This window comes from Phacochoerus africanus, chromosome 8 (assembly GCF_016906955.1).
Source record: "Phacochoerus africanus isolate WHEZ1 chromosome 8, ROS_Pafr_v1, whole genome shotgun sequence".
Classification (NCBI taxonomy): domain Eukaryota; kingdom Metazoa; phylum Chordata; class Mammalia; order Artiodactyla; family Suidae; genus Phacochoerus; species Phacochoerus africanus.
In genome coordinates, this window is record NC_062551.1 from 43,541,495 (window position 1) to 43,569,264 (window position 27,770).

The window sequence follows — 27,770 nt, forward strand, 5'->3', positions numbered from 1 at the left end:
AGTATAAAAATATGCACAGGGTTGTGGCAACTTCTGGGTAGCAATTATGTGGGAGTAGAGGGGGGTTTAAACTGGTCTGTACCATTTTGTTTGATTTTTGAGAAGGGATCTGAAGCAAATATTCCAGCTATTAATATTTGTTATGTCTGGGTGGTGGGTATCTAGAAATCTGTTAGATGATCTTCTATATTTTGAAGGCAGACAGACTGTGGATTAGTAGGAATAGTTTGATGCCATAGTTTAAAAATCATGTGCATATGTGCAAGCTTGTGTATCTGCTTGGACATGTGTGCACATGTGTCTTTGGTTCAGTGTGTGTGTGTCTGTGTCTATACAACATTAAGTGTGTGTGCACAAGTGTGAGTGCTGCATGTCCCTTTGTGTCTGCCATTTGCATGTGAGCATGGCATCTGCATATCTATGTGATGTGTCTGTGCAACTGTCCATCTGTGATTGTGTTTGTGTCTCATATCTGTGTGAGTCTATGCAACTCTGTGTGTGTATGTACGTGAACAGGAAGACGTCTGGCTGGATAAACTTACCAGATCACTGACTCATCTGGGAAGGAGAAACCAATTTCCCTTTGTACATTTCACTGTGTGTGTGTGTGTGTGTGTGTTTTCCAATGATTTATGTTTGTTTGTTTTTTGTTTTTAGCGCTGCACCCAGGCATATGGAGATTCCCAGGCTAGGGGTTGAATCAGAGCTGCAGCTGCCAGCCTACACCACAGCCACAGCAACACAGGATCCAAGCCACGTCTGCAACCCACACCACAGCTCATGGCAATGCTGGATCCTTAATCCACTGAGTGAGGCCAGGGATCAAACCCGCATCCTCATGGATACTAGTTCAGCTCATTACTGCTGAGCCGCAATGGGAACTTCCTACAATTATTTTTTTAAATTAAATCTCTATTAAAATTTAAAAATACTTGTGCTCGCTTTGGCAGCGCATATCGTAAAATTTAAACATACTTTTAAAAACATAGTCAAGAGTTTCAAAGTTTAAAAAATGAAAGGAATTTATCAGCAGACCCTTGATGCCCTCCAGGGCTCCTCTTTGCCTCCTGGGTCCCAACCTGTGATTCCATCCGCCCCCAAGCACCCTGAGCTCCGAGGAGCCTGAGGACACGTCCTAGCCCCAGCTTGGGGGCATGGCCCAAAGCAAGCACCAAATTTCTCTGCAGTTTTGTTTTATCTTTCAATGTTAGGCAACTTTTATTACATTCTCCCCTTTAATGCAGACATGTTTATCTGAATTACACAATCCCGAGGTTTTAACCCCCACATCTTGGAGTCAAAGGGCCTCCTTGCTCACCCTGCCTGGCTCCCGTGTGCCTCCTATGGGTGGCTGCTAGGCCAGCAGCGTATGGAGTAGGGTTCGGGGTGTATGTGTGTAACTCCAACCCCACCAGAGGCTCTTGGAAGGTCAGTAGGAGGAGGAAGCAACCAACACACTTTCAAGGGTACTTAACTGGGCTGTGCCAAGTTCTCTGCGTCTCCCTTGACACAGAATTCTCCCTGGAAGGCCATGGGCTTCCTGCTGTTACTGTCCTCACGTTGCATGGGAGGACACAGTGACTCTGCAAGCGTAAGCCCAAGGTCACCCACTGTACTCAGACTTCAAGTTCCTGCCCTGTGCAGACTCTTCCCGCAGGACAAGCCCACGGAGAATGAACTGTCTGTGACAAGGAAGAGGTCGGCGTCCTGAGCGGTGGCTGGAGGAAGGAGCCCTGGGCAAGGTTTCCGACTGACCAAAGGTTGCCTCCCTGTCTCTACTCATTTTTTCCCCCCTCAGGCTCCTGCTGATGCATCTGCAGGGCCCCTGGTCTTGTGATCCCAGGGCCACTTTGGTGGTCACCTGGAGCCAGAGGGGTAGCCACACCAAGTCATACAGAGGCAGGACCTGGTGTTTAAGGCTCTTCTCCCAAGGATCCAGGCTAGCCCGACATGGATTGAGAGACCCGGAGGACACTAGAGAGGGCCCCCCAGTGACTGCAATAGACTCCTTTTTTTCTGGAAAGAATTCTGTAGGTTGCAGGGGGAGGGCAACACAGGTCGATCCCCAGGTGCTGTTGACGGACCAGCCTCATCCTCAAATCTTTTTTTTTTTTTTTGTCTTTTTAGGTCTACACCCGCGGGATATGGAAGTTCCTGGGCTAGAGGCAGAATTGGAGCTACAGTGGCCAGCCTACGCCACAGCCACAGCAATGCAGGATCTGAGCTTCGTCTATGACCTACACCACAGCTCATGGCAACACTGGATCCTTAACTCACTGAGCGAGGCCACGGATCGAACATGCATCCTCATGGAGGCTAGTCCGATTTGTTTCTGCTGCGCCATGACAGGGACTCCTTGTGCTCACATCTTGAGGGACTTCACCGATGCAGCTGAGAGAAGGAGCCCTGAGAAGAAGCCAGAGGTGAGGAGGGCAGAACGCCTGGGGCCAGTGGCCTGGGTTTGTTGCCTGGGGGGAGCCATGCTCTCCCAGGTCAGGTGCCTCCTGGGACCCCAGAAGGATCTGGAGCATCATCTCTGTTGCAACCCTCCTGGAGGTGCCCTGTGGGATTTAGGTCCTCTCCTTCTTGTTTTAGCTTCTACCTTCCTTCCAGCTCAGGGTTCTGGTCAACAGCTTTCATCTCTGGGGGGGTCTTGACACAAAGCCCATCCTCTCTTTCTTCCCCCAGACAGATCCTGACTGTGCCTGGGGTCCACCTTCTTTCTCACTGCCCAGGGCAGCAGCCCCAGCCCCAAGCAGGCCAGGGCTAAATCTGATTAGTCCATGCTTCCCTGGCTTGCACGCTGGCCCATGGGATGTGCCAAAGAGGTCTGGGAGGGCCACTGCCAAAGAGGTCTGGGAGGGCCACTGCATCCTTTCCCTGCTCCCCAAGCATGTCCAGGGAGAGATGAAGCTTTGCGCTCCATCATCTTGAGAACAGAGAGGACCTGGCGTGAGGACAGGTGACCATGCAGAGGACAGCAGGGGAAAGTGGAGAGAGCTTGAGTCCTTGAATACCCTGTCGAGTCACTGGATGGACCCCAGGGCCGCTCTGCCTCCCAATGGCCATTTTGTGAGAGAATCCACTTGCCTCATCCTGAAGCCATCACGAGGTCAGTTGTGCTTGTTGCACCCAAATTCACACGGACTCCTTGAGAATCTGGCACAAATGCTGAAACTTCTCTTGGGACGAAGGCTCAAATGCAGGGTATTGATCAATTGAGGAGGGCTCCTGATCCCCCTGAGGCCCACAAGCCACCGCCATGTTAGGATTCCTGGCCAGAAGATTTCAGCCTTGTCTCATTGCTGTCACCCTGATGCTGGCTCCCAGGGAGGGAGGGCAGGTTGGTTTGGTTCTGAGCAGCATCCCTGGGCTGCAGGTGGAAGGTGAGGAGGAGGGGGTGGTCGGTAGCACCCGGAGACAGGCCCTGCTCTCTTTCCCATCAGAAAGCAGAAGTGCCGGAGTTCCCATTGTGGCGCAGCGGAAACGAACTGGGCTAGTATCCATGAGGATGCGGGTTCCATCCCTGGCCGGGATCCGGCATTGCCGTGAGCTGTGGTGTAGGTCCCAGCCACAACTCGGATCCTGCGTTACCGTGGCTGTGGTGCAGGCTGGCAGCTGTAGCTCGGATTTGACCCCTAGCTTGGGAACTTCCATCACATCCCATGAGTGTGACCCTAAAAAGCAAAAAAAAAAAAAAAAAGAAGGAAGGAAAAAAGGAAGAAAGAATCCAGAAGTGCCCACTGAGCATAGTGCTAGGGACTGGGCAGAGCTCGTGAGAGCTGGCTGGTCTTATTTTATTCTCTTCAAGGACCGGCAGGGGCGATCCGCCCCACCTCCTATCCCTCAGGTTTGGACCCCTGCTCTCCAGGGAGCAGGTCACCTGACTGACAGGCCAGAGGAGGCCCATTTGCAGGGGCCAGCTCTGCCAGTCTCCCATTTCACCAGGTTCACCGAGGTCCTAGCGGTAAGAATGGGGGGGATTCTTGCTGTGGAGGCAGAGGGCAAGCAGACGTCAGACAGTGATCTCTGGGCCAGGCTGGCTCCATCCTGGCCTGATCAAGGGCATCTCTGGGTCTAGAGGTGGGCTCAGACCTCTGGGTCTGGCTTTCACCTCAGGGAGCCTGGGGGGTCGGGGAGCAGACGGCCCTGCCTTAACACCCCAGCCTCCCTCCCCCCACACTCCCCACTCTCAGAGGCTGGCAGCTGTCTCTCAGCCTGTGTGTCTGCTATCTATTTTTTTAATTTTAATTGTTAATTTTAATTTTTAGAACCACACGTGCGGCATATGGAAGTTCACAGGCGCTAGGGGTTGAATCAGAGCTGCAGCTGCAGGCCTACACCACAGCCGCAGCCACGAAAGATCTGAGCCGCATCTGCGATCTTTGCCACAGCTTGTGGCAATATCAGATCCTTAACCCACTGAGCAAGGCTGAGGATCCAACCCACGTCCTCACGAAGACAAGTCGGGTTCTTCATCCACTGAGCCACAACGAGAACTCCTCACCTGCTCTCTGGTCATGGACTTCCTGAGAAGGTTGAGTTTGGAAGATTCTGGGCCCTCCTTTTGAGCTCATTTTACTTTTCTCATTAAGGTCTTCATCTTGAAATACCGTCTGCAAACAGCCACAACAACAAGGTACCAAGTCACCCTGGAAATCCCTTTGAAACATCCAGAGACTGAGCTCTTGCCCGCAGCACCTGGATGCAGGGCCTGACCCGTCACTCGCTTCAGGTGCGTTCACACAGAGCACCCCTCAAGCCAGCTCAGGTTTGAACCTGCTTTTTAACATATGCGAATGAAAGAGAACGGATGTGTGTCCAGCTCTGACTGAATCACTCTGTCGTACAGCAGCAATGATCACAACCTTGGAAGTCAATGAGACCTCAATAAAACTTAAAAAGTAAGATAGGCGGACTGGAATAGCTCCAGTGCCAGTCACATCTACTGATAAAGCAAGTGCCATTCTGATTAGACCCACATCCAATTTCGTCTCTTGGACTATAGTAATGAAACAAGATGTATTTTCACAGGATGTTTCAGTATGTCTTCAGTCCTAATTATCCACTTTCAATTAAAAAACAAAAAGCCTCAGCACTGCAATATATACCACCGGTCATTACATGCCTATCACAGCTCATATCCGAGTCCCTCAGTGTAAAAGATGGTTGACATTTAGCCGGGAACTTTTAAAACACTTGAGGATAAATTATGGCCCAAACTTACTCTTCTTAATGACATGTATAAAGTTCAGCTCTTTAATAAAAGGTTTCAGGAATACGAAAACAAAGTTTCCAGCAATATCCAGGAAATAAAAGGTCTTTGAGAATGGTCAGGTCTTGTTTCAATGAAATTGTGCATTTTTAATACAGTTGGTATAGAGTGAAACTCTTAGAAAAACATCGAGGATTTGAAAATGAAATGGAACATCCTATTTGCAGGGTCACCAGTACCACAGCGAGATTTGTCTCTTAAACAATGACACTTCGTATCTCTGTAGTTCCATGAATACTTTTGAAGTGTCATATTAAAACCCATCTCGTGGCCTTGAGGCAAAGAGAAGCAATTAGTCTTGGAGTTGTGAATAAATAAAAATCCATTTATACACCCGTCCTTGACATGTACCTTGCAAATCTTAGAAACTTCATCTAGTGGGAAAAGAAATGTTAAATCATGAATACCAATACTAATCACATTGCCATGTGGCCTCCTAAAACAGTTCAGTTTATACCCATCTTCTAACTATTAATTTATATGTATATATTCGTCCATATTGAACACGAAGCAAAGAAGCTCTATCAGGCACCTACCCGGTGGGATGAGAGGGGTGAGAGGCGATGAGGCCATGAGGGTTGGGGTTCTCAGTGGGTCTGGGCTCCTCAGACAGGAGCCTGGAGCATTCTTCCTCATGCTCACCGCTTCCCCCCAACACTCAAAGGCTTGAGAAGGGGGAAGGTTCTTACCCCGAAGAAGCCTGAGGCATCCAGACATGGCCTTCTCCACATGGGATTCCAGCTACCATTTAAGGGGGGACACAGGGAGGTCAAAGTAGTTGGGACCCTTGCTTCTGGCTCCATTCCCTCAGTGCTGGGAGGGGCGGGTGGAGATGGAGGCTTTGCTCTTCCTTGGCATGGCAGTGCAGCCCTGGGGAGACGGAGTCACCACGGAGGAAAGCAGACCTCCCAGGCCTGGCTTGGCCAAGATATAGAGAGCAGAGAGTGGTGCTGTCAGGCCTGAGCTGGGAGCCAGAAGCCCGGGGGGTGCCAGGGCGTGGGGAGCAGAGTGGGCAGCCCATGGGCTGTGCTGGAACCGCTGTACAGCTCCCTGACCTACTTCCAGGGCCCCTTTCTGTTCTAGGAGCAGCCAAAAATCCATAAATTAAGGAAATTAACTGATGGGGCCTGCGGCATCTTTGTAAGCTATTTAAATCTATAAATTTACAACATCTTCTGCATATATCAAGTAATTGAACTAACTGCAGGGATGTAACTTTAATGAGAAAATTTCCCCCTTCTCCTGTAGTTCGAGGTCTAAAATAAATAAATAAATGAAACCTTCCCTTAGGAGGAAAGTTTCTGCTTATTCCCGCGTGGAGAAGTTCCAGAAGCGCGGTCTGGGAGCTCCTTCCACGCGCGAGGTCCCCTGGCCAAGGAGAGGCAGGCCCACAGCTCTTTCTCCTCCCGCTCGTGCCCCCGCCCACCCCCGCTCGTACCCCCGCTCGTGCCCCCGCCCACCCCCGCTCGTGCCCCCGCTCCGGGCCGGCCCCTGGCGGCCCCTGTGAGTGGGGCCGCTAGAGGGCGCCCAGGTCCGGCTGGAGTTCGGGGTGGGGGCCCCGGCGCGGCTCTGGGCTGGAGCGCACCCGTCCTCCAGCTCGAGACTGGCTCGGGCCAGGGCGTCCCCGAAGCCGGACGGGGGCGCAGTGCAGGCCGGGCGCGCGGCACTGGAGGCTCCGTGCTCCGTTTCCTAGGAGCCGGGAAGTGGTCCAGGAGCAGGAGGAGGTGGGGGACGGGCGGGGAGCGAGAGAAAGAGGAAGGGGAGGAGGAGGTAGGACAGGAGGAGGAAGGGGCAGCCGCCTCGGGGACCAGGGGGGACGCCCTGGGCGCAGGCCTCGGCGCCGCGAGGAGTCTTGGCGTTAGACGTCTCCATCGCGCCGCGCGAGTCAAGGAAATGGCGCGTCTGGCCGCGGGGGGCCGGCCGGGCGCCCCCCTCCCCCGCGGTAGCCGACCGCGTGTCCGCAGACGTCACGGGCGGCGCTGCTCCCCGGTAGAGGGGCGGTCGGGGCAGAGACCTGGGGAGGAAGGCCGGGGAGGGGGAGGGGCGGCTCTGGCCCCCGGCTCCGCTCCAGCCCCGGCCGACTCGCAGCCCAGTTTCTTCCCAAGTCCCGCCCCTGGCCCCGGGCGCCGCGGCGGCGGCTGCTCTCCTCTTTGTAACCGAGGAGTCAAGAAATGTGAGAAACGTGCCCTGTGTTACTTATTTGGGAGCCGAAAATTTATGCCCAGCTGAAAGCGCCCGGGGAAATATTACATCAGATGAAATGACAATGATTAAAATCAGCTTCTCCCCCGCCCCCTCCCGAGCCCGGAGGAGGCCCGGGCGCCGCGTGGCTGGCCGGCGGGGGGCGGGGGGCTGGGCGGCGGAGGGCGCGGGGGCCTGGGCGCACCGCTCCCGGGAGGGTCCTGGCGGAGGCCACGGCGGGAAGGCGCAGGCTTCGGGGGAGGCGGGTGGTGCTCGCCCGGCTAAAGGAAGGGAAACGGCGCATTTTTGTCGCCGAGCGCGGTAGGCGCGGGCGCGCGGAGCTAATTGCGACTCTAATCCTCTGCCCCGCGGCGCAGCCAAGCCCCGAGCCAGGAGTCGCCGCGCGCTCCCGCTCGCGCTCGCCGCGCTGGGTAATTTGGAGCCGGATCGCTGCCCTTGGCGTCCGGGCTCGGCCGCGACGGGGCGCGGGCTGAGGGCTGAGGTGGGGGGCTGGTTTTCTCGCCAGCAACCGGGGAAGGCCGCTGGAGAGAGAGGAGGGAGGAGAGGAGGTGGGAGCGGCGGGAGGGCAGCCGGAGAGCGGCGCGAAGAGGAGGCGGCGGCGGCGGCGGCCGCGAGGAGGGGAGGAGGAGAGGGGAGGGCGGGGAGGGGAGGCCCCGGCGCGCCGCGCCGCGAGGGGCCGCGCGAAGCGGGGGCCGGGGCGGGAGGGGTGGGTGGGGGGAGGGTTGGGGGCGAGAGAGAAAGTAACTCCAGGACGAGACCGGAGCGACCCGCGCGGCGAGCATAGGCGGCGAGGCTGTGCCCGGCGCCCGAGACCGGCGGCTGCGGGGGGCGGGGGCTGCGCCCGAGCCGGATCCGCCGCTCCGGCTCCGAGGTAAGCCCCGCGCGGGCGGCCACCGCTCAGCGACGCGCACCCCTGTCCCTAAAGTGGCTGTGATACCCAGAAAGTCGCCCGGCCGGGATTCGGACCTGGGCGGGGGCGGCTGCTTTGTCCCGGTGCAAGGCGGCGGGGACTGGCGGCGCGGGGGCACCCAGCACAAAGGCCTGGCGCGGGAAGGGGGGATTGCCCACGTGGGCCGGCCCTGGCCCCGGGTGGACCCTCCCCACGCGGGCGGGCACCGGGCTTCCTGCCGCGCGGGGCGGGGTGGGGGGGAGGGTGGCGTTCAGGTCCGGGCACTCGGGCCTCAGTGCAGGGCCGTGCGCCCTGCAGAGCCAGCGAGTTTCCGGGGTCAGAACGGGGCTCACGCAGCTGGGGCTTCAGGCTGATTGGGCCGGGCTTGGTGTCCAAATCAGGGAGAGAAAAAGTCTCCAACGGGACAGATGTGCGTCCTCAGACGCCCACCCGCGAGTCCCAAACGGAGCGGAAGGGGCTGGCGCGCCGGTGGGTCATCCCAAGCGCGCGGGTCTGGAACCCCAGGCGGGCCGCGCTGAGACGCGGTCGTCGCCGCCGGAGCCCTGCTCCCCGCCGGTACCCCCAGACCTGGACGCGCGCACCGGCACACACTCTCAAACAGCCCCCCTCCCCCTTAGCTGGAGCGCGTTTCCGTCCTCCGCGCCCCCCACCCCCGGCTGCAGAAAGATAAGCTTCAAGTTTTCACTCGGTGTCTCAAATGTGCATGAAGGAATTTAACTGCACGAGTGAATAACAGCATTAGTTTCAATTAATTTTTTTTAATCCCGGCAACAATAAACTTTGAGAACAAAAGCGCTTTTACGTCCTTAATTAGGCGAGCTTCCCATCTGTGGTCTCTTAAGTGTCTGCCTCTTGATTTAACTTTGTCTTCCGCCCCGCCCCTGCCGCACACCCCTCCCGGTCCTGCCGGGCGCTCTGGGTTCCGCGGCCACCCCCGCCCCGCGGCGCCGCGGGCCTGGGCCCAGCCGGCTCCGGCCGCCCCGAAGTTCACAGCGGCCGGCGGGCTCCGCGGAGGGGCTGGCGCGCGCCAGGTGGCCCGCCTGCCTCCCTTCTAGCCCACCTCCTGGGCAATTCTGCAGGCCCCTGGCCCTCTAGCCCCGGGCTGGCGCCCTGGGCGCAGAGCCGAAGGGAGCTCTCGAGGCGCCTTCTGTTTACCTTTTATGGTTAAAATAACAGCTTAGCAAAGAAGCGACTTCACGAAGAAGCGATTTAGTGAAATCGTCTCAAGCTGCCGCAGCTCAGCCAGTTTAATCACCCCCAGAGAGCTGAACAACTGCGAGCACAATGGGACACAAAATCATTTTGTGTGTAAATGAGCGTGGCATTCTGCTCGCTTCCCTCTGCTCCGGCGGGCGGCGGGCGGGGCTCGGCGGCAGCGGCGGGGCGGGCGCGGGACCCGGGGCTCCCGCCGCAGCTTGGAGAAGCGGGTCAATACCCAAACAGTTTGGAAACCTGCGGGGCCGTGGAGCACTCTACCGCCGAAGCCCCTGCAACAGGCGGTTTGGCCGATCCTCGGGAGGGCCGTGGCGCGCTGGGGCTGGGTCGTGGGGTTTGATGCTGGTGCTGGAGGAATGAACTTGTGTCTCTTCGTGTACCCACTTTATGCTTCTGACCTCAGCAGTGGTCTCGGGGGAAGGGTCGTGGTCCAGCACAGATGCGTTTGTCGGAGGGAGCAGTGGAGGTTCGAGTCAAGGCGTACAGCCTGGGGCTTCCAATGGTGAGTGAGTTTCTGGTTTGCCACGAACATCAGGTTGTGCTTGCGATGGGAAAGAGGCTGGGTGAGAACAGGCTGGAGCAGCTTTTGCGATGGGTACTAGGTGTTAAATGTCACTTCTGAGCAGTGTCCTGGTAGTAGGAGGGAGAACACTGGGCAGTCCGCTCTGATAGAATTTCCATCCGAATTCCTTCCAGCACAGTTTATCCTCAGTGTGGCTTTCCTTCTGACTCCTCCCCCAGCAGAGCCTCCCAGGGCAGGAGAACCCATTCCTGAGATATGTTTTGGTTTCTCAGAACTTCCTTGAGATAAGTGACCTGGTTTTCTTTTGAAAGCTTTCAGGGGGAGCTCAGGAATGCCAAAAGCTGCAGACCCTGGGAGCTATAAATGAAACATCACTGCCTGCTAAGAGCAACTCCCACCCCAGTTTCCTGTCAGAGAACTTCCCAGGACACCAAGGGCAGAACGAATCCTAGGAGAGTGACCTGACTTGAATTTGCAGGATTTGATTCTCATTGGACTTTGGTCCATGTCTTAAAACTGAATGTTGAATATCAAGGCACAGAGGCAGTCCTTGAGGGAGGCTGGGGTGAAACCTCTGAGAAGTTCAGGTTTAGGTGTGTGGACGCCAGTAAGGGGCAGGGGGACACCCATATTCACTATGCAAAGCTCCCCCTGCCCATGAGACGCCCCAAGGCAGGGGAAGGGGCTGCTTAAATCTGCTGTCATCCAGCCCTCTTGCATAGGGCCTGTAAAGTGTCTTCTGGCAGCTTCTAGAGACCGTGGGACAATTTTACTTCAGGTGGTTTTGGCACAGAGGAGAGTAGCTGAGTGACTGTAGGGAGGGGGCAGGAGAGAGGGTTCATTAACTGAGCTGCTGTCTCCTCTCTAATGCCTTGGGGGCTGTGATCCAGAAGGGATCTAGAATAAATTAGGCACAGACAAGACTGTTCTGGGGGTCTGGGGACAAACTGCAGAGGTGCAGGCTGGGCAAACAAAGACGAGTTTTCCTCTCTAAGGAGCCACAGGGGAGCGGTGGCTTCCTAAGTGACTTTCGCCCTTCCCTGGCTTCTGCTGAAAGAAGCCCCTCTGTGTCCAGCCCGTGGCGAGCTACATCCTAACACAGCGGAGACCCCGTTCAAAGAGGTCCTGGGGCCCCCCAGCCCGTGGAGGGTGGGGGATCCTTTCTGAGCGGTGGTCCCCAGGGTTCTCTGCTGAAGCAAGAGGAGACACGCTTGGTAATGTGGCTCGAAACCAAAATACCAGGAAAATCAGATTTGTTCTGAAACATTTTGGGGCAATAATGGTGAGCATATGTTTCAGTACTGTCATTAGCTGAATTAGCAGACATGGAGCTGCCCTGAAAACACGTGTGTGTGTGTGTGTGTGTGTGTGTGTGAGAGAGAGAGAGAGAGAGAGAGAGACTGAGATTTCCTCTGGCCCAGAGGCTTGCTCTGGGGCATGGGGACAGGTTAATGGCGTTATTATGGGCTGGGGGCGGGGGGAATGGGATCCGGATCGGGCTGTGTGGTAGGACATGGGGTCCCAGGAAACATGTGCCACAAGGACCATTATAAGCATCTTGACTTGGGGAGACACACGGCACCCGCAGCTACTGAGGAGTAAGTCCTGTCTGGTTTTGTCCGGTGCTTCTCGCAGATACTCTGGGCAGCGATGGAAGCCTAGATGCCTCACCGCAAGGAGCGGCCGAGCGGGTCCTCGCTTCACGCCCACGGCAGCGCCGGCACCGCGGTGAGAGCCAGCGGGGTGGGCTGGGTCCGGGACTGGGGGCCCCCACTTTGCCTTCTTCCCAGGCACCTGCACACTGGCTGCCCTTCCTCGCAGCCGCAGCCCTGGCATTCAAGAGATGGCTGTTGACTGGCTGTAGGATTATGTATTTTTTGAAACAAAACTGCTCTTAATTTGATGTGAAATTTACTACATGTATGAAACTCAACGCCTTAGGTGCTGAGGAAGTCACTAATTTAGAGGTGTCTCGTTACTGAGACAAACTTGCAAAAACCCCTGAATCCCAATTCACAAATTGGTGATTCGTTTGTCAGGGGATATTTCACATCTAACACATAAGCCCGCGACCTTTAATTAGAATTTTGCAGTTTGTTTTATGCCCCTGGAGGCTGACACCTTGAAAATTTTTTTTTCTTGATTTCTTATTGCTAATAAGCATCTTTCTTTTTTTCCCTCTGGTACTTTGAAGAAAATGATGCAAATACACTTAATTACAGTGGTGGCCATAATTTGTCAGCTGAATATGTGATCAGGCACAGGCAGAAGTGATCTGATTAGATCTGTGATCACATTGGCAATAAAGGGAGTACACAGCTCGGTCTCGGAGGAACCTTTTGTTTTTGCCTCGTTTCCGTCTCCAGGAGGGAGGAAGCATGTCCCGGTTGTCTCTCACCCGGTCGCCTGTATCTCCTCTGGCCGCCCAGGGGATCCCACTGCCCGCCCAGCTCACTAAGTCCAATGCCCCTGTGCATATCGACGTGGGGGGCCACATGTACACCAGCAGCCTGGCCACGCTCACCAAGTACCCTGACTCCAGGTAAGAGCCGAGCCTGTCGGAGCACCGGGGTATGTGGTGGTGACAGGCTGCACCTACAGCCTGCTCCCAGCCAACAGGCAGGACTCTTCAGGGCCCCCCTGCTCCCAGATCTGGAGAACTAAGGATTCGGAGGGCAAATCTGCTGTCGAAGGAGACTGGTAACCCTGAGCTGGTGGCATTGGTAGTGCTAGGTGGAGCTCCTGACCTGCTGGTAGAGGTCACTTTGCAGAGCCACCTGCACCCTGGCCCGCATCTGGCTGGGGCATCTCAGGGACCTTCAGGCTCCTCTTGAGTGGGACTCAGGCTTGGCCTTTGCAGGGGACCATAGGTGAACGAAGCTGCTGTGTTCTTCTTGGGGAGAAACGGTTAATCCTATTTCCCAGTCTAAACCCTTGGGAAGGTGTGTAAAGGGAAGGACGGGAGAGCTGCAGTTTGCCATCGTCTGTGTGGGTGGCCTCTGCTGGACCCTGAGGGCTAGCAGCAGGCTCCCTTGGAGTTGGGGGCGGGGGTTGCAGTGACTGCCTGGCGCTTCCAGGATGCTCGGGGGCGGCCACAGCTATGGATAAGCATATCCCTGTGCCCCTCAGCAGGCAAAGTGTCTCTGACCAGGACCCTCTGTACAGGGCGCTTTGCCAAGCACCCTGGTGCTTCTAACTCCTGGGCTCCCCCACGGGAGGTGGCCCACACTGCTGACTCTCCTGCTTCTGCGTCTGGGGCGTTTCCCTCCTAGGGGCCCAGCTGATCTCCCCTTGGGCAGGTAGCAGTGGGGCTGCCTGGAAGTGGTGGGGGAGACGGTCTCGGGAGCATCTTCTGAAGGGGAGGCGGCGTGCTGCCTGCAGAGCCTGTGACTGCTTCGTCCTGGTACAGTGAGGCAACCACCGCCGAGGGCTGGCAGCGGGAGGGCGAAGGCTGCAGGGCATCACCCCTGTTTTAGACATTTAAAATAAAAAGAGGAATTAATTAATCCCCCAGACACCGTGGGATCATTTCTGGGAAGCTTCTGATTAGGCTGCCTCATCGCCAGTGTGGTTGCTTAGAGCACAGAGGATTCCTCCTTTGTGGAGGTGGCTGCTTTGGGAGCTGTCAGAGGCCAGGGTGGCGCCCTCTGGGGAGGCAGGAGTGCTCCCTGGAGGAGAGGCCACTGGAGCCAATGCAGCATCTGCTTCACAATTTGGGGAGGGGGGTACAGGTGGCAGTTGGTACTTCTGTCTCTCCGCCTAACATAAGCCAGGCCTGGGGCACTTGTGACCTGGTGGCCTGGGGGTGGGGAGGGGGCTCGGGGGGAGTGGGCAGCAACCTGGAGGCCACGTCAGCCACGTGGCCTGGGCGCTCGCTGGCAGATCCCTGTCTAGGATGGAGATGGATTCTGCTTATTTCATTTCAATTTCACCTTCTGCGGCACTCCCGCTTTGTTTGATATAGATCATCCCTTAATCGGTTGACGACGTTTGCGAGTGAAATTCATAAAACCCTTGTCCAGAGCCTCTCTGAAGGGTGTTTCCTGCAATCAGACAGACGTTTGCCTTTCTGGAGTCATCAGGGCCCAGGCCTCCGGGGAACGGCCTCCTTCTGTCTCCAGGCTGCTGCCTGGAGCGGGGCGGGCAGGGGCTGGTCCACCCCTCCCAGACCCACAGCGCAGCCCATCCCAGCCCGTTGCCTGCTCCGCCGTGGGGTGGGGGACCTGAGGCCCCTGTGGCCCCGTGACCTAGCGTGTGAGACCCTCCGCCTGCAGGATGTGCCCAGAGGGGGTGGCGGTTTGCATTCTTTCCCGGGGCTGGGCCTCAGGATGAGTCTCTTGTTCTGCCTGGATGGCTTCCGGCTCCGGCAGAGCTGCTCCCCAGGCTTGGAGGCTTTGGCCCAGCAGCCGGGGGGTGGTGTGACCTGGAGGACAGTCAGGACAGGGGGTGAGGCCAGGCCTGAGCAGTGGGTTGGGCAGCTGTGCCAGCCAGGGCCCCTCAGATCTCTCTTGTCCTTCTTTGAGTGAATTATTAACATCTGAAAACTGGTTTTCGGAGTTCTTGTGGCTCAGCAGTAATGAACCCGACTAGTATCCACGAGGACTCAGGCTTGATCCCTGGCCTCGCTCAGTGGGTCAGGGATCTGGCGTCGGAGATCCCGCATTGCTGTGGCTGTGGCGCAGGCCGGCAGCTGCAGCTCCGATTGGACCCCTAGCTGGGAACTTCCATATGCCATCGGTGTGGCCCTAAAAAGACAAAAAAAAAAGACTTTCACTAAATCTGGAAACAGAGATTAATCCCTCACCTGGTGTTGCCCGATGTGTGAGTCACCTGGAGATGGAGACATTGGGTTAAGGTCCCTCGGGGCCGTTTCTGGAAGTCAGCGAAGTCCCGCCCTGAACAGTGCTGTCAGACCAGCAGGCTTGTGCCTCCCCCCCCCCCCCCCCCCCCGCCTCCTCCGTCCCTGTGCCACTGAGCTACTCCTGGGCTTCTGGTTCTGACCAGCATCCTGGCTGGTCAGGGTGGCTCCAAAGCAGGGAGCTCCAACAGCCAGCCAAGGACTAGCCATCGGGCCTCCCCCAGAACAGCCCAGCCCAGCTGCCCCGGGGAAGGGAGTGGGCTCCCTGGGTCTGCCACCCCGCTTGCTAGACGTCCTAGCTGGCGTCCATCCTGGCTGTAGGAAGCAACAAATTAAGGTGTCCAGGAGCTTCAGGGAGTTCCCACCGTGGCACAGTGGAAATGAATCCGACTAGTACTCTTGAGGACTCGAAGGTTCAATCCCTGGTCTTGCCCAGTGGTTTAAGGATCCAGCATTGCCATGGGCTGTGGTGTAGATCGCAGAGGCAGCTTGGATCCCATGTGGCTGTGGCTGTGGCCCAAGCTCCGATTCAATCCCACACATGCCTTAAAAACAAGAAAAAGAAAAAAAAAAGATGTCCAGGCACTTCAGACCTAATAAAACCTTCTACTGAAACATCCAGGAAATTAGAGCCAAAGCTTTATTTATTTATTTGCTTTTTTTTTTTTTTTTTTTAAAGGGCCATACCTGTGGCATATGGAAGTTCCCAGGCTGGGGGTCGAATCAGAGCTGCACCTGCCAGCCTACACCACAGCCCCACAAGCCACAGCAACTCCAGATCCAAGCCGTGTCTGCGCATGGCAACACCAGATCCTTGGGGCCAGGGATCGAACACATATCCTCATGGATCCTAGTCGGGTTTGTTTCCACTGAGCCACAATAGGAACTCTAGAGCCAAAGCTTTAGAAAAGAAAAAGATGGCGACCCAGGTCAGAAGTGGCCAGCTTATTCCACGGAAGACTTGCGAAGTTGGTACCCAAACCTCAGCCTCCCTCGGAGGGTAGCCTGCAGTGGGGACTGACTCTCAAGACCACACACTTGTCCCCTGGAGGTCCCTTGGAAGTGATTGTCGTAACCTTCCCTCAGGCTGCTCACATCCTTGATGGCTTCAGACCCTGAGGGTATGAAAGGCCTTAGTCTGTGAAGAGACCCTGAACCATGGAAGGACCCAGAGCCCGCCAATCCTGAAATAAAGCCAAGTGAGAGCCATCCAGCCTTGGACCAATTAGCCAACATAGAAGCCAGGCAGTCCTGGAATGCGGAGGATTAGGAGTCCGCTAAAGCGACAGGACGATCTGGAGCTTCACAGCCTGATGTCAGAGGGGTTTGCCGCGCAGCCAGGCCTAGAACATGGCTTGTGCTTAACCGGGAAGGGTGAGAAAATTCTGCAGGGAGGCCAAGGCCTCAGACTTGCTGGCTTACACATAGATGTGGCGCTTACTTCTTCCTGCAGGTGCGGCGGGGGCAGGGGGGCCCTCAGCTGTCTGCTGGTCACTGCCATGGCACCTGGCAGCCTTGCTCCGTCCCATCTGTCTCCAGGGATGCTGAGTGGCCCTTATTCTGTGTCTGAATGCACAAGCTCTCCTGAGGTTGGGTCCTGGGGAGCCGTGGAGCCCACAGAGCTCTCCACCAGGGTGGTGTCCCCCAGGATCTTTGTCATCAGGCCTGGGGGGCTGTTGATAGGGCTCCAAGACCTTTGGCGCTCCGAGATGAGCTGTGTCTGGGCAACCGTGGCACTGGTTCCACAGGCTTGGGCCTCTGCACACCTCCTGCGGGCTCTGACCTACCCACACTCATCCACGAGGCAGTCTTGCCCCTTACACAGAACAGGTGTGCTCCACCCTTGGGCAGATGCTCACGGCCGATGCCTGGAGTGTGCAAGGTCAGCAAAGTGGACAGTGTCGGTGCTGCCCCCAGAGAGTGCTGTAACCCCTCAGCTTCTGCCCAGCTCGGTGCCCCTGGCACACGTTGGTGGGGGCAGGGCAGGGCCTGAAGAGTGGACAGAGGACTGGGCCGCTGAGGGGGAGGGGAGCATTCCTGGGGGGTCCTTCCAGGCGCAGGTAGAGAGGGAGGGGCTAAGCCTCAGCTTGTGCAGGCTGAGCTGGAAGGCCACCCTTCTCCCAGGCTGTTGCAGAGTCCAGCTGGGGACACGTGGGTGGCCCTGCCTGCCTGTCCCAGGTTATCTGGAGGTGCTGTCCCTGCCCACTGCCCTTCTGTTCTGGAGTTGAGCTCTCAGCTGTTACCGTCCCTTTTTGGGGGATCCTAACGCTCCCGATGGAGGCCTTAGGGTCTGCAGGGGAAGTTAGTCAAAGCAGAGCCTGTTGCCCTGGGCATTGGAGGGCAGGGGGCACAGCTCTGGTTCCGAAGCCCAGCACCTCCTCCCTGGAGTGGGACGAGATGGGCCTCGGGGCTCCCCAGGAGCTTCCTGTAGGTCCTGTGTTTCATCAGAACCATAGTCCTTCAGAGGGCGGGGTGCTGGGACCTGCCTCCCCTCTCCGTCCCTTCCCACGCGTGCACATCTGTTCTGCATGCATCCATACTGGTATGTGTGTACACACACTCACAGACACACTATGGCTGCAGTGCACACGCTGTCCTCTCTGCCTGCCTTTGCTCTCCCCGGGCGCTCCCGGAATGCACGGCTGTGTGTGTGGTTTGAGTTTCTCAGGTGTGGATTCAGGTTGCCTGGTGCGTCCTTCCCCTGGATGTGTCTGGGTCTGCCTGGGATTTGTGTATCGTGAGGGAGGGGACCACGTGCCCCTGTGCCTGTTGCCCAGTGTGTGTCATGTCTGATGCTTGCTCACGTGGGTTGGGTATAGTGGATGCGTGTGACACAAGAGTGTCGTGGCTGGTCTGCACATGTCCGCTGGGCGTGCGGCCAGGGGCTGGGGTGTCCGATGGTGGGTGGGAGTTTTCCAGGCAGGTCTGTCTGGCAAGGGTTTGTGTGTGTGTGTGGGACGAGGCGGCTGTGTCTGTCTCCCTGGAGTCTTCAGGCCTGTATCTGTGTCCGTGGGCGGGTGTGTACTGCTGAGTGTCTCTCTGGCTGTGGCTGGTGAGGGCAGGTGGGGTCTGTGCATGTGCCTGTGGCTGCTCTGGTGTCCAGCCTGACTCTGGTCTGGCTGCAGACACCCTCTTCGGGCCTGGCACCATCCCAGAGTCACCCATGTGAGGCCCCTCCCGTCTCCAGCAGGGCGGGTCCCAGGAAGTGGGGTCAGGGCGGGAGGACTGGCCCTTCGGTCCCACACCGGCTCTCCATCTCTCTCTCTCTCTCTCTCTCTCTCTCTCTCTCTCTCTCGCAGAATAAGTCGCCTCTTCAATGGCACTGAGCCCATCGTCCTGGACAGTCTGAAGCAACATTATTTCATCGACCGGGATGGAGAGATTTTCCGCTACGTCCTGAGCTTCCTGCGCACGTCGAAACTGCTGCTCCCAGATGACTTCAAGGTACGTCGGCGGCCGGCGGCTCCCCGGTGCTGCTTGTGCGGTGGCATTACACAGGGGACGCTGTGACTTAATAAATGGGCCCACGGTTGTCATGGCAACCGTAAAAACTTAAACGATGAAGCCGAGGGCTAAATCAGTTTTTCTAAACTAATTTTGTGTTCTCACATTTGGAGCTTATTTATCAGGGTGCAACAACACTTAAGCAGTGGCAGCTTACCCCCGTTTCACGTTTGCCGTGTTGAAGGACCAGGGTATACGGGAGTGATGGGAGTTGGAGGTTCCCCACATCTGTTTCCTTGTTGGCACTTTGCAGAGGGACAACCCTGATCCAAACCAAACACCTAAACCAAAGGTGACCCCCCCCCCGGTCTCCGGGAGAGCCTGCCTGGCAGCTGACTGTGCTCCCAAGAGGCCTGCCTTGGCACGGGCCCCTCACGGCACAGGCATCCCAGGGGCAGGAAACCCAGGCCTGGACTACCCCGGCTCCAACCAGCAAAGGTCCTTCCCTTCCTTCCTTCCCGCACCCAGGAGAATGGCCCTGGGGCTGTTTTATCCTTCAGTTGCTGAGGGCCAACAACCAAGGTCCAGCTAAAAAGGCAGTCAAACACCAAAAAGAAAAAAAATTTGAATCCCACAGGGGCCAACACTTCAGAGGAGCAGAGAGTGTTGTGAGAATGAACCACGGGGGCACCAGGCCCGGGTGGGTTTGGAGGCAAGGATGTTTCTCTGGGTGGTGATGGAGGAAGCGGGGGTAGACGGGCCTTGGGGGCTGGGAGAGGGGTTGGCAAGGAGCTTGATAGATGCCCCAGCTGGAGGTGTCGGCCTGGGGCCGTCTGAACTGGGAGGGGAAGAGCGGGAAGGCAGGCTGCTGTTTGATGTCAGGACCTTGGTGGCTGGCTCTGCATTTGGCATTTTCCCCCCCGAATGCAGTGGAAGGGCTGTGTGTAGAAGAATCACCATCAGATCTGCTGTGTGGAGAAGGATGCGGGGAGGGTGGGAGCTGGGGAGAGCAGGAGGGAGGGGGCAGCAAAGGTAGAGCAGAGTGTAGCGTAGATTCATGCTTAGGAAAAAGATGCAAAAGCCACAAGTGTGGAGGATGGGGGTCGGGGGCTCTGAGGGTGCCTCCCGCCTGCAGCTTGGGTCCTAGGCGGGATGGTGTGTGGAGGCCCAGGGTAGAACAGGCTGGGGGGTGTAGCACCCCACTCCTGTGTTGTAGAGCCCGTGGAGCGTCGGGTTGAGCCTGTGAGGAAAGATCTGGGGCATGTTGGTTTGCAGGTTATCATTTAACACCTCTAGTGGATGAGAGCAGAGGCCCAGCATGGAGCCCCGAGGAACCCCTGCGTAGGGACAGGATGGGTTCTTGACTGATGACAGGCCTGGGGAGGCTTCCTTTGGGGTGGTTCCAAAGTCTGGGGTCAGTCCACAGGTAGAAGGGACTTAGGGCCCATGAGGTGGGCCCTTGCTTTGAGGGTTGGGCTTCTTGCCTCCCTCTTGGCATCCTCAGGCTGACCGGCTGAACTTGACCTGAATGGCATGGGTCGTGGGTCCTTGGCTAATCAGGACTGGAGTAGGTGTGGGTGGACACGTGTCTAAAGGTGGCAGGGGGCCAGTATCAGGGCCTGAGGGGCTGTTGGTGTGAGCCCCCCTCAGCTTGAGAGTGGGGCGCTGGTGAGAAGCATAGGTCCCCCCCAGACGACCCCTCTATCTGGGGCAGATCTTGTCCTTTAAGCCTCACCTCCTGTTTGAGCTGGGTGTTTGCATCCATTTTATAGATGAGGAAACTGAGGCTGAGAAGGTCTGCTAGATGCTGCTGCTGACAGTACAACTCAGGCAGGTCTGTTTGGCCTCCCAGTGGGGCTGTGACCTCCTCCAGGGTGGGAGAGGACGGGGCTGCCCAGTACCCGGCCCGGCCTCGCCTCTCTGAGTAGGTAGCTGTTCCCCAGGCATGAGCACAGCCTCGGGCTCCTCTCATCTAACCTCCGGGTCTTTCCAGAGGCTTCTCTCTGCCTCAGGGAGAGGAAGCCACCCCCAGCACTTGGGGCCGGATGGAAGGGCTCAGGGCGTCTGGGACAGGCGCGCCCGAGCCATAGCCTTTCTTATTTGCACGCACTCTCCCGTGCCGTTTTCCCATCCTTGCGGTGGGAACAACGATCCCCGACCCCGCTGTGTCCCCGGGGGCGTCGTGAGGGGGCGCCGCCCGCAGTTGGAAGGGCAGCCCCCCCCGACTCCCCCCACCCCTCTGCGCGTGCCCCGCAGGACTTCAGCCTGCTGTATGAGGAGGCGCGGTACTACCAGCTGCAGCCCATGGTGCGCGAGCTGGAGCGCTGGCAGCAGGAGCAGGAGCAGCGGCGCCGCAGCCGGGCCTGCGACTGCCTGGTGGTGCGCGTCACGCCAGACCTGGGGGAGCGGATCGCTCTCAGCGGCGAGAAGGCGCTCATCGAGGAGGTCTTCCCTGAGACCGGCGACGTCATGTGCAACTCGGTCAACGCTGGCTGGAACCAGGACCCCACGCACGTCATCCGCTTCCCGCTCAACGGCTACTGCCGGCTCAACTCGGTGCAGGTGAGGGCCGGCCCCCTGCGCCGCCTCAGCCCGGTCTCCCCCGAAGCCCCCCGGCTGCAGGGGGAAGAGGGAGGGAGGCCGGGGCCCTGAAATGTCGAGGCCCTCCGTGCCATCTCACAGAAAAGGCAACAATGTGTCGATGCATAATTTATGTCCCGCTCATAATTAAATGATGGCGCCTGGGGGATGGACTTAAAAAAATTGATCTGTGCTTTTTTTTTTTTTTTTTTTCTCCAAAAGGATGTTCTATAAAAATGGCCTAGAGTATTTTCAGCAAAGTGTGTTTCATTTGACACCCTTAGTCTGACTTTGGATTCAAATTAAACCCAGGCAGTGGGAAGCAGCAGGTCGGAGGCTGAGAGTGGAGGCGGCCTGGAGCCCCCTCCCTCATGATTGCTGACCACAGGCCCCCAAACAGCTGCCCAGACTGTTTTCTTGCCCCAGATGGGTCTAAGAGTTGGGGAGTCCCAGGTGGATTTGGGGGGGGGGCTATTTTCCACCAGCTCTTCCAGACCCAAGAGCGGGCTTGGAACAGAGTGGACTTTGTGGGGAAACCCGCCCCACAAATTCCAGAGGCTGTCCATCAGAACTTGCTAGTTGCAGAACACAGGTGTCAGACACGGTGACTGGGCCCCACCTCCCAGAGGCACACACCCACGTGGCCACTGAGACCTGCTGAGACTCAAACACCAGGAGGAGGACTCCTCCTCTCCACCCCAAGCTCCCTGGAGCTGATGGGCCCCCAGGCCTCAAACCATCTGGGACTCGCAGCTCAGGGAAGCAGGTGGCTGCCCAGAGGCTGGGGGCAGGGTCTCTGCTGCTGGGGCCTCAGTGAAGGAGGGAGGCCTAGGACCACGTGTCTGGAGGGGGGGGCAGATGATACCCAGAGAGGAAAGAAGGGCCCCCACGGCTCTTTCTGCCTCCTTAAATCAAGGCTGTGGACCCCTCAGAGCAGCAGGGTGGTCGCCCGTCCAGAACGGATCACTCGAGAAGCTCTGAGGCCTGGCTGCCACCCCTCCCTTCTGTGACTGCCCAGCTGGCAGTTCTGCAGGGACCTCTGTCAGTGAGCCAGACAGGTCTTCACAGGAGACGGTAGCTTGTCCAGGCCAGTGCCCACCTGCCCCACAGGCAAGCCAGGCAGACTCTTGCAGCTGGGCACTGCTGACCCCTGTTTCTTCCCCCGGCAGGTCCTGGAGAGGCTGTTCCAGAGGGGTTTCAGCGTGGCCGCATCCTGCGGGGGTGGCGTGGACTCCTCCCAGTTCAGCGAGTATGTGCTTTGCCGGGAGGAGCGGCGACCGCAGCCCACCCCCACCGCTGTCCGAATAAAGCAGGAACCCCTGGACTAGGCCCTCCCTCAGTGCCCCCCTGAGGACACCCCAGGGACCTGGAAACAGTGGCTGGGGAGTTCTGCCTCTGCCTGCTTAGTGGTGGGCATGAGACTGAGGGTGGGGCCGGAGGGTCCAAAGCCTGCCCAGGGAGCCCCAGGGCTCTCGGTGTCATGGCAACAGAATGTGGGATGCCGGAGGCATGCCCACTGAAGGACTGTGGATGTGACCCAAAGATGCCGAGGTGGGGACTCCGCCGCCCACTGTCTGGGCCTCCTGGCTCCCCAGCCCAGTGCAGCATCCTCGAGGCTCTGCACTCACTGAGGCAGGGTCAGCAGAGGCCTCCCCGGCCCGCTCTAGGGAGCTGTCCATCCTTCTCCACGTGCAGCAGACTCCAGTGGGTCTCCTTGCGTCCGAGATGGCTTATTTTTCTACAGTATTTAAGATGGAAGTAACGTAAGGGCACAAGTCAGAGAGGCCGCCAAGGACCAATGCTTCTTTATCTGGTGCTCAGCTCAATCAGCCGCGCAGCATGTCTGCATGGGGGGAGGGGGGGCGGAAGAGCTGGGGGGCACGCGGGCCCAGGTGCCCACAGAGTGGGGCTTGGAAACTTCTGATCCCAGCTCTAGGGACAGATGCAGGAATGGCAGTGCGAGGGGTGCTGAAACTGGGCCTTCATGGGTGGGGCTGCTGGGAAGAGGGTGGTACAGGTGTGAGGGATGGATGGCTCTGGAACCCCATTTGAGACCCTACCTTTGTGGCACCCCTGGGGCACAGGCTATACTTGGGAGTCACCTGACCTGCTGATGCCCAGGGGCTTTGATTCCTATCTGTGTACTCACATCTGGATTCCCAGAGAAGGCTCTCCCCATCCGGACCAGCCACAGGGGCCACACCACATCCTTACCTCAGGCATGGGCCCCACAGTGAAGGGGCTCATCAGTCAGCAGCATCCTCTGGGTCCCCAGCTCAGGAAGCCAACCCAGCTCTGATTTTCCCACACTCACGTGCACACTGAATTTTAATTAAACTGTAACGCTAGCCTGTGGGTAAGACCTGGACACAGTCATACGTTGGGCCCTTGGCCCTCGATTCCAACAAGGACTGCCCCCCCCCAACCCACCCAGGGGTCTTCACAGACCTGCTGTCTCTCAGACGACGGGCCCAAAGATGGCCAGCCCCTGCCTTGTCACACTTCCCCAAGGGTGGAGAGGGGGAGCCCACAGAGAACTGCTGGGTGGGCGGGACACCCCAGCGGCACCGCCCCTTGTACGATGCCTGTAGACTTGTATATGACTCCTTTAATATTGTAAAGATGCCGATGTACAATTGTTGTGTGTTTGTGTAAACACATCATGTTCCTAGTTCATGCCATAAATGATGCTATAAAGCAAAAGACTGAGGCTCCATCCTGTGCCGAAGCGGCAGCCGGATTCCAGCGTTGCGTGCTGTGCAGGGAGGTTTTGGGGCTGGGATCCCCGCCTCGGTACCCGCGGCTCAAATGAGGACGCACCGGCAGGGGTGATGGGGGGAGGGGCGGGGACAGGGGTCCCAAGCTCACTGTTATTTATTGCATTTGGGTGTTCCCTCCCTGTTGTGCCTGTCCCCTCTGGGCAGCACAGATTCTGAATTCTGATTCACAGCCCCCAACCAGATGCAAGCTGGGGAAGGCAGACAGAAGGTGTCAGGGGGCGCTTTTGAACGCGGTCTGAAGTGTTGGTGAGTTTTCCCTGTCTCTGGCTTGCAGTTGAGGTTGATGCCCTCTAGAGCAGTAGAAGGTGGCAGTCGATGGCTCAGGCCAGCCAGGGGACACGCAGCCAGTGGCATGAGGACCGCAGGTCACCCAAGCTCAGCACCAGACCTCAGTGCGTGTCATTCCCAGGGGAAGGGATTTGAACGTACTCCCATCGGCCTCCAGATGTAATGAGCCTTTTGGTATTTTTCCTCAAAGTCCTCATGTTCTAACAGACGAGGACCCTTTCACACGCCAGTAATGGCCTCGACCTGCCTGGGGGACATGGACAGCCACCTGCTGTCTGAGGCCACAAAGCAGGCACCGTCCTAGCAAGCCGTAAATGTGCTGGACAGACTTGCCAGCCTTCTTTGCTCAGCGACACGCCTACACTTGGCACATGGGCATTTCGGCATCTGAGGTTCACATCTGAGAGGAGGAGAAAGTGTCGAGTTTATTAGAAAGGAAGTCTTGTGAAAACAGCTCGATACCGCATACGGTTATGGATTTTTCTGGTATCGTTGCCGGTTGGAGATTCCCTAACATTTTCAAGCCAACTATCTTTTAATCAAACCACTGCACTAAAAGAGGTTTTTGGTTTTTTTAAAAAAGTAACCCTACCATACTGAATGACACTCTTTAATTATCTCTTTACTAATTAAATAAAATCAGGAAGTATGATTTTACATAAACTAGGGAATTTCTAAATTTGTAGAAAAACACTGTTCCCAAAATAATGCTAAAAATCTAAGCCAGTCTCCATAAACAAGAAGGGTTTTTTTGTTTTGTTTTGGGGGGGACTTTTTTTGGCCACACCCACAGCAAATGGAAGTTCCCAGGCCAGGGATCAAATCCAAGCTGTGGCAATGCTGGATCCCTAACCTGCTGCACCACAGCGGGAACTCCCCTGTGCAAACATTTTTATACTTCCTGAATATACTGTATTGAAAGCAATGTCTCGAACAAATACCAGCAGTATAAAGGTTGCTTCTGCCCTTCATAAATGATTCTTGATTATAAGCAATTAGACAGATAGCTCTTCCCCACCAGACCTCTTGCCAGTGCAGGAGAGAACTTGGCAGATCACAGCAGGTGGCTGCAGCCACTGTCCTGCTCACTTGAGGCTCAAAGCCAGATCAGAACACTAATATCTTTTAAAAAGTTTTGTTTTTTTTTTTCTATAGCTACCACTTGACTGTGTTCCATAGAATAAATAAAGGATATTTTATAAATGATACACCCAGCTCTAACGGTTTGTTTCTAATCCACTAAAGGAACCGCAAGAAGGTGCTCTGCTTACATGACCTGGAGTCACTGCTCCTCACACTCCAGACGTAGCTTGACTACTGAATAGGACCTAGAGTAGCTCAAGTCCCAAATACTGAGGCTTCCTGATCTAGATGAGGATTGCTGGGGAGGGTTGGGCCGTAAGCCACCGTAACATCTTCCTGGGCCCCTAGCACCCACCCCCCTGGTGGCCTGGGGAGGGAGGGCAATGCAGGCACAGACCTCTCGCCTCTCCCAAACCCCCCACCCAGGGTTCCTGTGTTCAGGGTGCCCTCGGCCTTTTGCACTGTATTCATTTTGTGCCTGTGCACATGTAAGTCAAACCTCTGATGCGTTTGGAAAGGGGGCAAGGATGTGAGAAATGGCTCCCTTGAGCCCCTGTCCAAGGGAAAACCACTTTGACTGAGGCCAGCAGAGCCCGATAGAGCATGGGGTTGAGAATTACCCTCCTTCCCATCCAGGAGGCAGACCTGCGTGCTCTGGAAAATGCTGCTGCCAAGATGGCCCCATCCCCCTGCGCCCTGTCCACCCTCCCGACTCTCCAGAGACAGGAAGACAGCTGCTGTGGCCCTGGAGGACATGGTAGGGCACAGAAGCGTTTCTCCAGGAAACTCCAAGGTGGGACATAGGAAAATGGGAGCTGCCAAAGGATTTTCAGTTCAAGGCGAGACACTTGGTTCATGCCAGCGGGGAATTCTAGACAGAGCTGGCGGGACAGCAATTGGCCAGAGAGCACAGCTACTGGCCTTGAGCCTGACATCTGGGCTGATGAGGGGTGATGTCAGAGCTGTGATGTCAGTTTGAAGGCCATGACTTCCATGGACTTTACAGTGGTTGGGCAAGTGTGTTTCAGCCCAAAGCTTAAGACAGCCACATCGTGCTTGTCTCAAACGTGATGAGGCTGTGGCTGACCCTCTTTCTGCTCAGCCCAACCCCACCCAAAGGAGGCAGCTCCACGTAGAGAGAAGCCTTACCCGCCTGGAGATTGAGGCTCCCAAGGTAGCCCTTTGTGGACCCAGAGAAAGAAAAAGGCATATGGGCAGCAGCAAAGGGCAGCTTCCTGCCAGGAGAGAGACGAGCAGATGACATTCTCTCAGAAGCATCAGAGGGACCCAAATAGAACTCAACCCCAGTGGGGCTTGAGGGTCAGAAAAAGAATCGGGCTCTCCTTGGACCCCACAGCCCCCGCCTCAGTCCCTGCCCTCAAGTCCTTGGTGAGTCCAGGGTATCGATCTGACAGCTTTCCGTGGAAGGGGGAGCCTAGCCCCTGGGAAGCCCCCCAACCCCAGCCACTGCCCCTGACTGATCTCTTTGGAAAAACCAGATGGCAGCTCTCTTCCCTCGAGCTCCAGAGCTGGACAAAAAGGCACCTGCTTGACCCATGGGGAGCTCTTCAAATCTCAGCGCCTCAGGCAGGGTGGGGGCCACTCCGAGGGATGCAGGCTGCCTGTTGGTGGTTGTTTATTCAGAGGGAAGGGGCCTCCTGTTTCCATTGCCACCTTCCTACCCCCAGTGGAGGGGTGATCTTTGGGGGTCATATAACTTGGACTTGAAGAGTCAGCTTCGGTGGCTGCACAGACTTTGGACCTCGGTCAGCAAAAGGGTTCCTGCTTCTGGCAAAAATCCTTATCTTCCTGGCTCCCCCATGAGTGCCAGTGATTGACAGCTGGCATGCCAGCCCCTGCAGGTGCCTGGAGGACCAGACCAGCCCACAAGGCTAAGAGCAGACATTTGTTTATCCGCAAAAATTGTCTCCTTGAGGTTTGTAAAGTTATCTGGAAGAGAACTTTCCACCTTATAGTTTACAGGTTTGTCATAGCATCAAACATAGATGACCCCCAAATTCCGTAATTTGCAAGTAAAGCCAACAACCTCTCCAGCCTCAATGCTGGCACCGTCCATAGTGGATGAGGCGACGCTGAAATTCTAATGAGAGATCTAGGGACAGAGGCAGGCACACTCCCGAGGGGGTACACAAAGGAGAGGGCTGGAGGTCAGTTGCATTTGGATTTCTGTGTATTTCCATTACACAGAACAGCCAGCCAGGACAGTCATCTCTCCGCCTGGCGGCTGAGCCAGACAATACGCTTCCTTGACCCGGAGTCACGGCTCTGGGGTGACAACAGCTGGGTCACCCACAGCCGGACTTCCAGGACCTACTCACACAGACAGCACAAACCACGATCAAGACTTAAAAGAGCAGGGGAGGAACCCGGACGCTCAAGCCAAGCGCTCCTTCCCCACCTCCCTGCCCGGTGGGGGCCGGAGATGCGCCACCTGGCATGGGGCTTGAGCTGCTCAGAGCCAAGCCTGCTGCTCAAAGTACTTGTCTAGAATGTCACCAAAGCTTCCTCCTCTGTGTCCTGGACCGGGGCCAGGGCTCCCACGGAAGCTGCGGTTTGGGGCAAACAGTCTGCACCCTGACGGGCGGGGCGGC

General features: G+C 56.8%; 1 protein-coding gene and 1 long non-coding RNA gene across 5 annotated transcripts; both read left to right on the forward strand.

Annotated features, from left to right (window-relative positions):
- The first annotated feature begins 2,305 nt into the window (after positions 1-2,305).
- Positions 2,306-5,587, forward strand: LOC125132934 (uncharacterized). The gene is made up of 3 exons (XR_007136359.1): positions 2,306-2,423; positions 2,893-3,112; positions 4,596-5,587. It is a non-coding gene; the product is annotated as an uncharacterized LOC125132934 (long non-coding RNA).
- A 2,596-nt stretch (positions 5,588-8,183) lies between these two features.
- On the forward strand, positions 8,184-23,710 carry KCTD15 (potassium channel tetramerization domain containing 15). 4 transcript variants are annotated; one of them, XM_047790072.1, is made up of 7 exons: positions 8,184-8,348; positions 10,006-10,104; positions 11,761-11,853; positions 12,492-12,667; positions 18,283-18,427; positions 20,684-20,989; positions 22,177-23,710. In XM_047790072.1, exons 3-7 carry the CDS (start codon positions 11,788-11,790, stop codon positions 22,333-22,335), a joined length of 852 nt encoding a protein of 283 aa, XP_047646028.1. In that variant the 5' UTR covers positions 8,184-8,348; positions 10,006-10,104; positions 11,761-11,787; the 3' UTR covers positions 22,336-23,710. The 4 variants fall into 4 exon arrangements, with proteins under 4 accessions (XP_047646028.1, XP_047646027.1, XP_047646029.1 ...); XM_047790071.1 differs by having other exon boundaries at positions 8,206-8,348; positions 10,009-10,104; XM_047790073.1 differs by lacking the exon at positions 8,184-8,348 and adding an exon at positions 9,358-9,691.
- Positions 23,711-27,770: the final 4,060 nt, after the last annotated feature.